Below are 11,872 nucleotides of genomic sequence, written 5' to 3' on the forward strand. Positions count from 1 at the left end.
CTGAATCTACCTAAAAATTTCTCCTAATTTTTAGTGTAGCCAACGTTTTGAAGGATTTTTTGGATATTTATTCAATAAACTATTTTTTTTAAAGCAAATATGTAATTTTGGAATAACTAAAATAAAAATCAGTTTATTTTTTTTTATGAATGGAAGGAGTAAATATATATTTTTGCCTTTGACTCCTCCGATTCTTCATTAGAAAAAGAAATTGGCTACCGCTGAATTCATAAGTTGCATTCAACATATAAAGTCCACTCTTTAATTGGAGCATGGCATTCATTTCATGCCATCATGTTCAATTACTTTTAACGGGAGGATAAAAAACTATAAAGAATTTAAGGTATGATTCTATATTTAAAATTAGAATTCATTATGCCGCATCAATATTGATATATAAGTATAGGATTTATAGAATTTAGAAAAGAATATAGTCATCTTTTTTTGTCCTTGGAATAAATTGAATGATAATAAAGCATAGTTGAGAGAGGTGAAAAAATACAACAATATTCTGCATTACAAAAGTACTACTACTATATGTTTGGATAAGTGATTTAAGAACCAAACGAACCATGAAATCAACAGAATATAGTCTGGTTTGACTTAAAAAGAAATACAATTTAACTTTTATAAATAAAAAAATTATAAATGTCGACAACTATTAAATCAGTTAAACTATGAAGAAATTACACTTCGCATGCTCTTTTTTGAAATTTTTGCAAAAATACGCTTTAACTTTTTGCTGTTGTGAAAATATATTTTTTTTGTAAAAATATGCCATGTACTTATGGTACCAATAATCTAACAATGTTCTATAAAAAAAATGTATTTTTGCAAAAAAGAAAAGAAAGATTAAAGTATATTTTTACAAATTTTTAGCTGAAAATAGTATTTTTATAAAAGGCCCTCAAACTATCAAAGATATCAAATTCTATACTTATTATTTATAGTAATATATTTATTAATTTTTAATTCAGTTGCATTATACTGTAATTAAGAAAAGTGAAAAAATATAATATTATACAAAAAAAAGTCATGATAATATATGTTTGAATCATATTTTAAAACTAAACGGATCGATTCCTACTCAGTGAGTTAGCAGGGAGTCATTATTCTATCATCCTCTCAATCCCCATAATGCGTTTTTTTTAAGTCTGAAACCCCATCTAACCACATATTGAATATTAATCATGTCTGATTAAAAAAAAAAAACAATTTAACTTCTGTAAATGTATTTTTTAGAAAAAACCAATAACTAATAAATAAGTTAAACGATAAAAACTATCCACAAACTATTCTATTTTCAAAAAATAATTATAAAAAATGGATCATGAATTATTAATAACATTTTATTTTCAATTTCACAAAGTATTTATAAGAATATCTTTTTTATCTAGCGGTTACTCACTTTAAATATATCATAAATTGGTTATATAAATGATAAGTACACCATAAAATATCCATAAATATACTATAAATACACCAACAAAAATAATACATACACCAGATTTTTTTTGAAACTAAGATGATATTTTGAAAAATAAAAAAGCATGAAATGTAATTATTTTTAAAAAGTGGATGCCATTGTGATTAATTTTCTTTTTTTTAAAAAAAAAAAAGTACCCTGCAAAATATTTCCTTTAAAATATTAGTATTTATTAATTAATTTAGTAGCTATACGATATATAATCTTTCTCTCTCACACACATTTTTATAGCATCTCCAATACAATGCTATAAAATATACCACTTCTGTAATTTAGTATTTTATCTTTAAATTACACTCCAATGCAATCTATACGGGATGTTAAATTTTGCATATTCTATACTTCATGCTAAATTTAGCATCCATTATAGAATATGTCAAATTTCATTATTGATTGCGTATTTACAATTTCACCACAATTTTAATCACGTTTCTTTCATTTTTAACTTTTCTATTTCATTAAAACTCTTAACTTTTTTTTCTTTTTCGTAAAAAATCTCTACATATTTTTTATGTTTTTTTCTCTATCAATCTTTTTATAATGGAAAAAATAATCCAATAAAATAAAAATCGTAGAAATGTTTTTACTGTTAATTAAAAATATACAGATATTTAAAGTATGTGTATTTAAAATATTTCACTTCTATTAATAAAAAAAAGTAGTAGATATTTAAAGTACGTATTTATCTAAATGAATACATAGATATTTAAAATATTTAACTTCTATTAATAAAAAACAAAAAAAGTATGTAAATATTTATAGAGTCACAGATAATAGAGAGGATAAATAAAATTAGTAAATAAGTAACATAATACTTATAATACTTATCTTAGTAATTAATAATCGTTACCATAATAATTAATTATACTTCTTTTTTTAACATTTAGCATAGGAGAGAAAGATACAAATTTATGTTAAATATAATATTTTGCTATTTTTGTATGCTAAATTTAGCATAAAATATAGAGTTATATTAGAGATGCTGTAATCTAGTTATACTCTGATTGAACCGGTTAATTCCGTTAAACACTGATGTGGACAGTATACATGAAAAGAAAAGTAGGAGAAGAAAAGACAAGTGTTATTTCTGAGAAATTGAATTTCAAAGTAGAAAAGAAAAAGCTACTGAGTTAATGAAGAAATGGGGAATGAAAAAGTGGTGTCAACTGAACTGATCACTGCACTCCAACTTTTTATTTAATGTTAGAAATGTTGGTGAATAAGAAAGAATTCAAGAAAAGAAAAAGAGTGTGGTGGACTGTATTAGTATTAGTATTAGTAGTAGGCCATGCCATGCCTCTCCCCACCTGCTTTTTATTCCCATAAATCAAACATTTTATCTCTTCTTTTTTCCTACTATTCTCTTCTCACACTTCTCAAGAAAAATAAATATTTACCATCACTCCCTATCTTGCTTGGTCTTCATTTTCTTGTTTTTCCTTTCTTTTTTTTGTTGTTGGGATTCTTGATTTTGTTATGTATTAGTATTAGTTTAAAATTTTAAATGGCAACTTTGGAGGACAAGCCTGTTCTTGTTCTTGATGTGGGTTCAAGCCAGCAAGAAGCACTTGTTTCTCCTGTTCATCAGGTATTTATTTCTGCTTCTTTCTTTTATGTTCATTCTACTTTAATTCACCATCTTTTTGTATACTCTTATATTTGTTTAGCAGCTTTCAATAGTTAATCAGTGGCCTTTAAATCATAATTTTTCAGTTTGTGTACTTCTTTGTGTAGTATATATCAGTTTTCAAACTTTTATATTGGTCTGAAGAGTTATTGAAGCCATGCAATTTGCAATTGGATTCATCTGATTTATTATTGCTTGCTGATGAGATTAAGAGGAGTTCTGTTCATGCGTCTTAAGATTATGTTTTATAAATTTTTGCCCTTTTTTAGTTTATTAATCTAAACAAAGTTGATGCAGCTAGATGAGAAACTTTCCTATAACAGTATCACTAATTTTGTAGCTCAATTTTGATCAGTCTGCCAATTCCAATTTTTTAGCTGTACAAGATTCCTTAATTTTCTTCACCAACACTTAGCTAGTTGTCTTTCTCTGCTATATATATTAAAGCTGTAGTATAGTGACAGGCATCTTCAATCAAGACATATATATCTACATGTGTTGATGCCTAACTTTGAAGAATTTGTTTCACTGAATTTTAATTTGGATTATTTGTTTTTATAAAAGCTCGGATCTACCTGATCTGATTAACTTTCAGGCTCAAACTACTGATCCAATATAGTTGATTCGAGTTTATTTTTGTAGTTAGATCCTAAGCATTTTTGGATATGGGATGTTATAGTTTATCTTTAATTTTCCCTTCCTCCAGAAACATTTTCTTCAGTATCCTGAAATTCCGAGCTGTCAATTGTATTTTTTCTGAAAATGGTAAACTTTCTTTAAGCATGTGTATTCTAGCAGATTTGAATGCCAATATTTATGCATATTTTCATTATTTATACGTATGCTTTCAAGGGTTATACAGGCGGATTATCTTAATCTTGTGGCTTTCTCTGTGAATCTCTAATGAAGTGAATTTAACTGTATGGCACATTTGTCTAGTGTTACCGGTCTTCAGAAGGACCTTCAGAATGTTTGGGTTGTCTTTTCGGCTTGCTTGTCTACTTGTTTGTGTATATGGTCTGTGAGAGTTCATGCACGTTGTATATGTAAAGGACTAAATGCAGTGCCACACTTCTGGCTAGATTAATTACTAGTAGAAATGAGAAGCTCAGTTTCTATGACTGTGTTGTTTATTTGCACTGAATCGTTCCCTCATCATTTTGTTTTCCAGGTTAATGACTCGACAGCTATTGTCGAAGAAGACAGCCAAGCTCGTCAATGGAAGAAGAAAAATCTTGTTCTAGAGATACCCTCAAGAACAATCGAAGACTCTTTACAGGATTCTGTTGTAATAAAGATGCCTCCTACACCAAGTCCGACCCCTAGGAAAGTGAACTTCCTCTTGACACCTAGTTCTAGTGATGCGAGAGCCTGTAGTTCCCCAGGTCCCTCTTCCACTAGAGGCAAATCATCCTTACGAAGTCTCTTACCTAAATTAAGCTTCAAGTCTAAAATTTCTACATTAGACGCTGAGAAGGCTGTCAATTTAGCTCCAGATTCTTCATGTATCGTGCCAAAAGAGAAGCCTTCAATCTCAAGGTCATTATCACTCTCTAAAATATTCACCCCTAGAATGAAAAGAACATCATCTCTGCCTGTAACACCAGTGGTAACTTCTAACTTAGAATCTCAACGCGGAGGAAGCATTAGCGGTGCGCTCAGTTCAAGTGTAAGTTCCTTTCTAACCACATTAGAAATGATGTCTTGTATACATTATGATTGTTAATTAAACTATAGGAATGGGGTTTATTTTCTTTGAAACTTAGCTATGGAGTAATTGTTACTAATTTCTTAAGACAGCACATAGAGACTGGTCCACAAATTGTTCTTCCTGCATTGACCTTGAGTTCACTTTTGTCTTTTAAGTTTTATCAGAAGATATTAAGACCTTAAGTTCACTTGCATTAGCATCTGTTATGCAATTTGATTCTTTGCAAAAGTTCAAAATGTTGCGTCTATTGTTTCACATTGATGGTTGCTTTTTCAGGGAAAAGGCACTCAGCGACAGATATCTCGCTCACTTTCAGTGCCTGTTAACAATAAAGAAAAAAGTATCAGGAGGATGGATTCCTTTTTCCGTGTCATTCCTTCGACTCCTCGAGTGAAGGAAGGAGATGTAATAGTAACTGCTTCTCCAGACAATGATACTGGTATTGTTGTTGTCTTAATTTGTGATGTTTTCAAGTTGGGATATAGGGTCTAAAAAATAAATTTATATGTTTCACCGAAAAATCAAACCATGCCAATTTCCTCCCCAAGTTGTCCGAATTTTTAAAATAAAGATATAGGCCACCATTCCAAACAATTCAACAGCATTAGATGCTGCTTGTTTGCCTGTTCATTGATCTTTATTTTTGAGTTGTTTCCAGTGTCAAGTGGTAACTGGAGTACTGGACATCTGTGATTATGGACTTATTATTCTTTTCTTGCACATTTATTTCACTTTTGAGAATATTGGAAATGTGAATGCACATTCCTCAATTTTGCAGCTGGAAATCACAACTCTAACCTGTTATTTTTTCCCTTCTTAGATATCTAAGTTTTTTTCCTTCCACGAGAGGACCTTTTATTTTTCTCTACCAACCAATGTCTTAGTATTATGTTTCAGAAACCGACGACACTGATGGTGAAGACATACCCGAAGAAGAAGCTGTTTGTAGAATTTGCTTGGTTGAACTGTGCGAAGGAGGTGAGACCCTTAAAATGGAATGCAGCTGCAAAGGTGAACTAGCTCTAGCCCATCAAGAATGTGCCGTAAAATGGTTTAGCATCAAAGGTAACAAGAATTGTGATGTGTGTAAGCAAGAGGTCAGCAATCTCCCTGTCACTCTGTTAAAAATCCAAAGTGTCCGCGCTCGAACTACCGGGGCTAGTAGAGCTCTTCAGGGTGATGCTAATGGTTACAGGTAAGTCAAGTTATCTCACACTGGCTTATGCCTAATCAATGGAATTAGGTAAAATTTACAGCTGCATATTAGGCAAAGGAAAACCTAGAAAAAAATAAGGATTATTTGCATTGAAAAAAACATCTTTAAGCTCCACATATGAAAGTTGCCAAATAATGGCCTAACCTTCCATTTTATTGGCAATTTCTGACCCGAAGCAATTTTTCGTCACCAAACAATGCCGTTGTTGGCAATTTAGTAATGAACAAACAATGCCGGATAATGGCGTTGGGCCAGAATTTGCCAAAAAATGAAAGGTTAGGTCATTACTTAGTATTTTTCGTAAGTGGAGCTTAAAGCGCTAAAATAGATAAAGGTGAAGCTTTTTAATGCAAATAAGTCAAAAAATATAGAAAAAGTCATTTTCTATTTGGTTAGTTTGTTTGAAACTTACTATTCGTTATCCTTATCTAATCAGGCTTTGGCAGGAAGTTCCTGTGCTTGTAATTGTTAGCATGCTTGCCTACTTTTGTTTTCTTGAGCAGCTTCTGGTTAGATAACTAACTCATTCAAATTCATGGGATTGTTGTTTCACTTCTTTCCTGATAGACATTTTTTTGTGCAGGTTGGAAATATGGGTACTGGTGCAATTGCTATATCACTTCCATTTTCTTGTGTACTGGGCCTTCTCTCATCTATGATCTCATCAACAATGGGTAAGTCAGTAGGGGTATTTTGGTTTGGTTCGGTAGTGGAAAGGGAAAAACTAAGCTCGGTTCAGTTCCATTTTGGTTTTACCAAAATACAAGAGTACTTAGTCTTTTAAGGATTAATTTATACGTTTTGTCATTTTAATCACGCCGTTTAAAAATTGCCATTTTCGTACACCAACTACCAATTTTTGTCAAATCAATACACCGAGTGAAAATCCGGTTGCTGAGTTGGCAACCGGATTGTGACACGTCAGCGATTTTCACAGGATTTTGAAACGGTGTAGTGATTTTCAACTGACCATTGACTGTCGAGACATATAACTTCTACTCCTTAAACTTTGCAATGCAGTGAAAAGAAGATTTGTGTGGGTTTATGCATCAGTTCAATTTGCTTTGGTGGTTCTCTTTGCACATGTTTTTTACTCCTTGGTAAGTTCATTCACACTTCATAGTTTCTTTCAAGAAATAAACAGTTTCTATGAAAAGCTGCTTAATCAAATTTCACATATGGCTTACAGGTCGACTTACAAGCAGTTCTATCAATTCTTCTTGCCACATTTTCCGGATTTGGTGTGGCAATGAGTGGCAGCTCAATACTGGTTGAGTTCTTGCGATGGAGAAGAAGATGGCTTGCACAAGCAGAGCAACAGCATGATTCATTTTTGATGTCAGCACCAGGCCAATTCCCAAGAACTGTAAATTCATCCCAAACAGGCTCCGGCGACCGCCACTAAAACGGCCGCCGCCGCGGCTGTTGAATGCCAGAAACGTTCAGTGGAAGTTAAATATTGGTGGCTCATTAGAGTATAGTAAAAGAAAAAATTGGAAAGTGTTGTGGCTAAAATAGCTATGAAAATTTGCCTTGTGTGATATATAGAAAGTAGGTCATTTTTTTTTCTAACACATCATACAAACAGGGTTAAACTTCTAAAGATTATAATTATGGATTGGGTTTTTTAACAGGATTTGAAATATAGTTATGAAATTAATAGAACTTGTTCTTTTTTCTTTTCTTTAGGACTCTTCATGTTGTTCTATTGCCGTGTTAGAAATGCACAATCTGCATGTAGGGGTGTGCAAGGATTCGATCAAAAAGTCCAATTATACCGAATGGAAAATGATTGGTTCATTTTTTATATTTGACATTTAAAAAAAAGGCTACATTTGGTTCTTAATTTTAGTTAAACAGACAAAAAACAATTAGAGTCCCTAGGAGATGCATTATCAGCTTATTTGACGACACCAAATAACTTGAGAATTCGTCATCTATAAATTTCTAGTCCGCCATTTATAATTTTAAAATTTTCATCTCCAAGGATGCTCTATATTCGTATTGGCTTAGATTAAAATTTAAGATCGTTGATTCACCCATAATCTTAGCATGCAAGTCCCAAATAACTCTAAACTTTTTTCATCGAACTAAAAATCCACACATGCAAACACCAAAAGCTCGAAAAAGTACCCCATAAAATAGAAAAATCTACATGGTAAATCAGTTTCATTGATGAAAACCTAGCACGGTAAACGTAAGCGAGAGTAGAGATGATTTTCCGATCAAAAGGCTAAAAATCATTTGTGCAACACTGAAAATTAAATATTATTACAAAGTAATTTTTAAAGAGAAAAAGAGTACTTTTAATACCTTCAACATTTTCATTAGTCTATAGATTCATTAATACTATAAATAAATTGTCTATAGACCATTTTCAAATAAAAATCCGCATTCAAAAAACACATAAGTGATCATATCAATGCCGCATTAGTAATATTTACAAATGATTCTCTTGCGTGTTACTAATATCAAATTTTTTATCTTCGCCACTTTCGTTTAGCAGACCATTTGTACTATAGACATTCATGTAAATATGTTTTGATAGAGAAATTGTTACAATGAACAACAATAAATTTTTCGTTATACTATGTAAATGTTATAAATTATACGGTTATAAACTGAAATAAGAAGAGATACAAAATTTAAGGACTATAAATGAAGATTACCCATCATATCACAAACGATCGTGCGAGACACACGTGCTACTTACTGAACTAGGGTACTGCGGAATACAAAACGGTCAGTTGTTTCAGTTTGTAACTATAAAAAGTAGCATGAATAATCCTGCAAGAATTGCAAACAAATTCCCGATTCTAGTTTCTTTTCAAGGTGCCATTTAAATTTAATCTTAATTTTGTTCGATAAATTTCAAGCAAAACATGACTGGGAATTCAATTTAATTTGACAATTCACTAATTTTAGGTGTTCCCAGAAGTGGGTTGGTGCCGTATTTGAGTCCGAAAAGGAAATTGTGTCGAGCAATGATGGGGTCTAGTTCAGTGAGATGCAATAATGCAGAGATTGAGGAGAAGTTAGGGGTGGTTCGAGCTGCTACTGAATTGTACGCTGAGGAGGCAGTTGAAGCACTCAATGCTGGCAGAGTTATTGCGGTGCCTACGGATACTCTTTACGGATTTGCTTGCGATGCTTGGTATGCTTTTTCTAGCGCTATTTGTTTTTAATTTTTGTTGTAAGTTGTGGTTGTATGTTTTGAACTTGGTTTACTATGCTAAAAGGAAGGTGCTGAAGTGGTACATGTTATGTGATTTTGTGCACTTTATATTCCGAATGTGGGTACTCTCAGCGTTATGAATTAGCAAACAGTATGCTTCGTGCTTAGATGTGAATCTATGTAGCACGGAAACGGACTTCACGCAGGAACTACTTAAATGGAGCGAAACGATGTTATTACTAGAATACGTTATAAAAGTAGAGTTTGAGGTTTAGAAGCATTTATGGAAACATAAACGAAACACTGCATATAGGATTCAAACAGTTTTCGTGCAACGTAGATGTAAAATAATCTAATGGGTAGATGAGAGTTTAAAAATTCTACATGAGAAGGCTATGGATGTTCTCCCCTCCTCTCTAGCAGTTTGTAGTCGTATGGAGAAAATGGCAACAAAACAACAAATGTTTCAAATTCTCCTACACTTTTATAACATGCATTTGAATGGCTACTGCATACACAGCTGTGGAATATTTTGGGTGGTCATAGTCTGTCTCTGAAATCTTCACTTTTGGGATGCTGCTGATTTGCAGTTTTTTTTTATCTCAGCTCCTCGGAAGCAGTTGATCGGATTTATGAGATCAAAGGACGTAAGCATACAAGTCCTCTTGCAATCTGTGTTGGAGATGTATCAGACATAAAGCATTTTGCAGTCACTGATCACCTGCCTCATGGCTTACTTAATTCTCTACTCCCGGGGGCTGTTACTGTTGTGTTAAACAGAGGTGAGCAAACTGTAATTGGCGTCTCTCTCTATGCAAAATAAAAAATGAAATTGTTTCTCTCCGAGATTCATTTTTTCTTAACGCATCATGACTGCTGCAAATTGCCGATGTTGTCATTTCAAGTCTTCACTTTATGCATGATAAATAAGTTTACGTGGTTTGAGTAAGATTTCGTATTTGTTTAGGGGATGCCAGTGCACTTGAGAAGTCTTTGAATCCAGGGTTGAACAGTATTGGAGTTCGAGTTCCAGATTGTAATTTCATCAGGCTCATTGCTCGTGGTTTGGGAAGAGCAGTGGCACTCACAAGTGCGAACCTTAGTGGAAGGCCAAGTAGCGTTTGTGTCAAGGACTTTGAGAGTCTGTGGGAACATTGTGCTTATGTCTATGATGGTGGAGTGCTTCCATCGGGCCGTGCAGGATCAACTGTTGTGGAGCTCAGCAGGCCAGGAAAGTACAAGATTCTTAGACCTGGAAGGTAAAATCCGGATTGCACAGATGACTTACTACACGAGTTTCTTGATAATGCTTATAATAGTTTTCTTCGATAAGTTGAGCTCAAAATTTTTTGTGTCTCAAAGCAGGTATTTCTCAACAAAGAGTTAGTTATTAGAGCTTGGCGTATTTGCATTCTAAGATTATAAAACTGTTGGAAATTTTTTTTCGGCATAGAAAGAAACTTATAATATCGTAGCTGCTCATGGTTATTTTGGCCGATTAATCTTCCAATATGCTAGTTTCAACCCAAAGCTATGGAACTTGGGTGTGGGTCTTTTGTCGTCGTGAGAATCATATAATTTTACTTAATTAATACCAACTCATTCTATGATTACAAATATGGAACTGCTGGTGAGGGGGCTAACCATAGTTCAATTTTTTATTTTTTTTTAATAATTCTTTCAGTTTGTATTTTGATATAGTTATCAAGTTTGGATTTTTGTATAATTGCCCCCCCTCCCCCTAAACTCTAATCCTAGTTCCGCCCCCTGGTTGGTCGGAGATGGTCGTTTACAAATTCTTCCAACTCATAAGGTTGTGTATACTTCTCATCTTTTTTTTTCCACAAATTCTTCCAACTCATAAGGTTGCTTTGTCTTGTATTTTCAGTGCAGAGAAAGAGACGGTACAGATCTTGAAAAAGCATTCGCTAGTTGAGGAAGGGACGACTATTTGAAGACGTACCGGAATCAAAGTGTTACGATTTTTACTGATTTTTGCTGCACTTGTGAAACTCTAAGATTGGATTTACGTGTGCATGCGGTAAACTGTATTTACTAAATTAGAATTGCATAGCTTGGGTTCTCTCGAGGTTACATTTAGAATGTACATTTAGGAATGAAGTTATCTAACTGTAATTTATTTAGATTGAGACTAAATTTAATGTATCATGAACCATTTTTAATCTTTGTTTGAGTTAAAAAGAAGGGGAAGCCATTGTTTTACTGCACACGGTGTAAAGCATTTTGAACCCTTCTTTCTGTTTTTATATCAAGGCGTCGAGGTAAGGATGTGGGAAAATCAAACGAAACTTGTAACTTTCATTCCGTTCAGTTTAAATTTATAAAAAGATTTGGTTTTTGTTCGGTTCGATTTTGGAAGCAAGAATCAAAAGCATCAACAGAATCAACTAGTTTGATTAGTTTTAAAATATTGAAGATTTTGTAAATTTGCTTCAACTTAATTTTAAAAATAAAATAAAATTTGATTTGGTGGGTGGGTTAATTTGAAATTAATGAATTTAATGTAAACCCCTAGTTGGAGGTTGCTATGACTTGGAACTCAAATGCTTACCTCCCTGAAAGACTTTAGTCTAAAATCAACTGGGTGAATTGGCAAATGTTGAAAGGGCCAATTTTATTCAAAGATGTTCTATGGT

The 11,872-nt window shown here is 32.9% G+C and overlaps 2 protein-coding genes across 2 annotated transcripts; both read left to right on the top strand.

Moving 5' to 3' along the window:
- The first annotated feature begins 2,761 nt into the window (after nt 1-2,761).
- LOC126664224 (uncharacterized) lies at nt 2,762-7,705 on the top strand. The gene is made up of 8 exons (XM_050356506.2): nt 2,762-3,074; nt 4,285-4,782; nt 5,101-5,263; nt 5,722-6,019; nt 6,477-6,549; nt 6,624-6,714; nt 7,061-7,140; nt 7,230-7,705. The coding sequence occupies exons 1-8, from the start codon at nt 2,991-2,993 to the stop codon at nt 7,443-7,445; spliced, it is 1,503 nt and encodes a 500-aa protein (XP_050212463.1). The 5' UTR covers nt 2,762-2,990; the 3' UTR covers nt 7,446-7,705.
- Nucleotides 7,706-8,763: 1,058 nt separating this feature from the next.
- Nucleotides 8,764-11,438, top strand: LOC126666230 (uncharacterized). Its single transcript, XM_050359235.2, has 5 exons — nt 8,764-8,872; nt 8,966-9,194; nt 9,822-9,997; nt 10,183-10,474; nt 11,104-11,438. Exons 1-5 carry the CDS (start codon nt 8,818-8,820, stop codon nt 11,168-11,170), a joined length of 819 nt encoding a protein of 272 aa, XP_050215192.1. The 5' UTR covers nt 8,764-8,817; the 3' UTR covers nt 11,171-11,438.
- The last annotated feature ends 434 nt before the right edge of the window (nt 11,439-11,872 follow it).

This window comes from Mercurialis annua, linkage group LG1-X, assembly GCF_937616625.2.
Source record: "Mercurialis annua linkage group LG1-X, ddMerAnnu1.2, whole genome shotgun sequence".
NCBI classification, from domain to species: domain Eukaryota; kingdom Viridiplantae; phylum Streptophyta; class Magnoliopsida; order Malpighiales; family Euphorbiaceae; genus Mercurialis; species Mercurialis annua.

Excerpts from the sequence above, each read along its gene's own strand:
- LOC126664224 (XM_050356506.2), top strand. The coding sequence starts at position 2,991 with ATGGCAACTTTGGAGGACAAGCCTGTTCTTGTTCTTGATGTGGGTTCA. Across the intron at positions 3,075-4,284 it reads TTGTTTCTCCTGTTCATCAG|GTTAATGACTCGACAGCTAT; the intron begins GTATTTATTTCT and ends TTTGTTTTCCAG. Across the intron at positions 6,715-7,060 it reads TATGATCTCATCAACAATGG|TGAAAAGAAGATTTGTGTGG; the intron begins GTAAGTCAGTAG and ends TTTGCAATGCAG.
- LOC126666230 (XM_050359235.2), top strand. The coding sequence starts at position 8,818 with ATGAATAATCCTGCAAGAATTGCAAACAAATTCCCGATTCTAGTTTCT. Across the intron at positions 8,873-8,965 it reads GATTCTAGTTTCTTTTCAAG|GTGTTCCCAGAAGTGGGTTG; the intron begins GTGCCATTTAAA and ends CACTAATTTTAG. Across the intron at positions 9,998-10,182 it reads TACTGTTGTGTTAAACAGAG|GGGATGCCAGTGCACTTGAG; the intron begins GTGAGCAAACTG and ends GTATTTGTTTAG.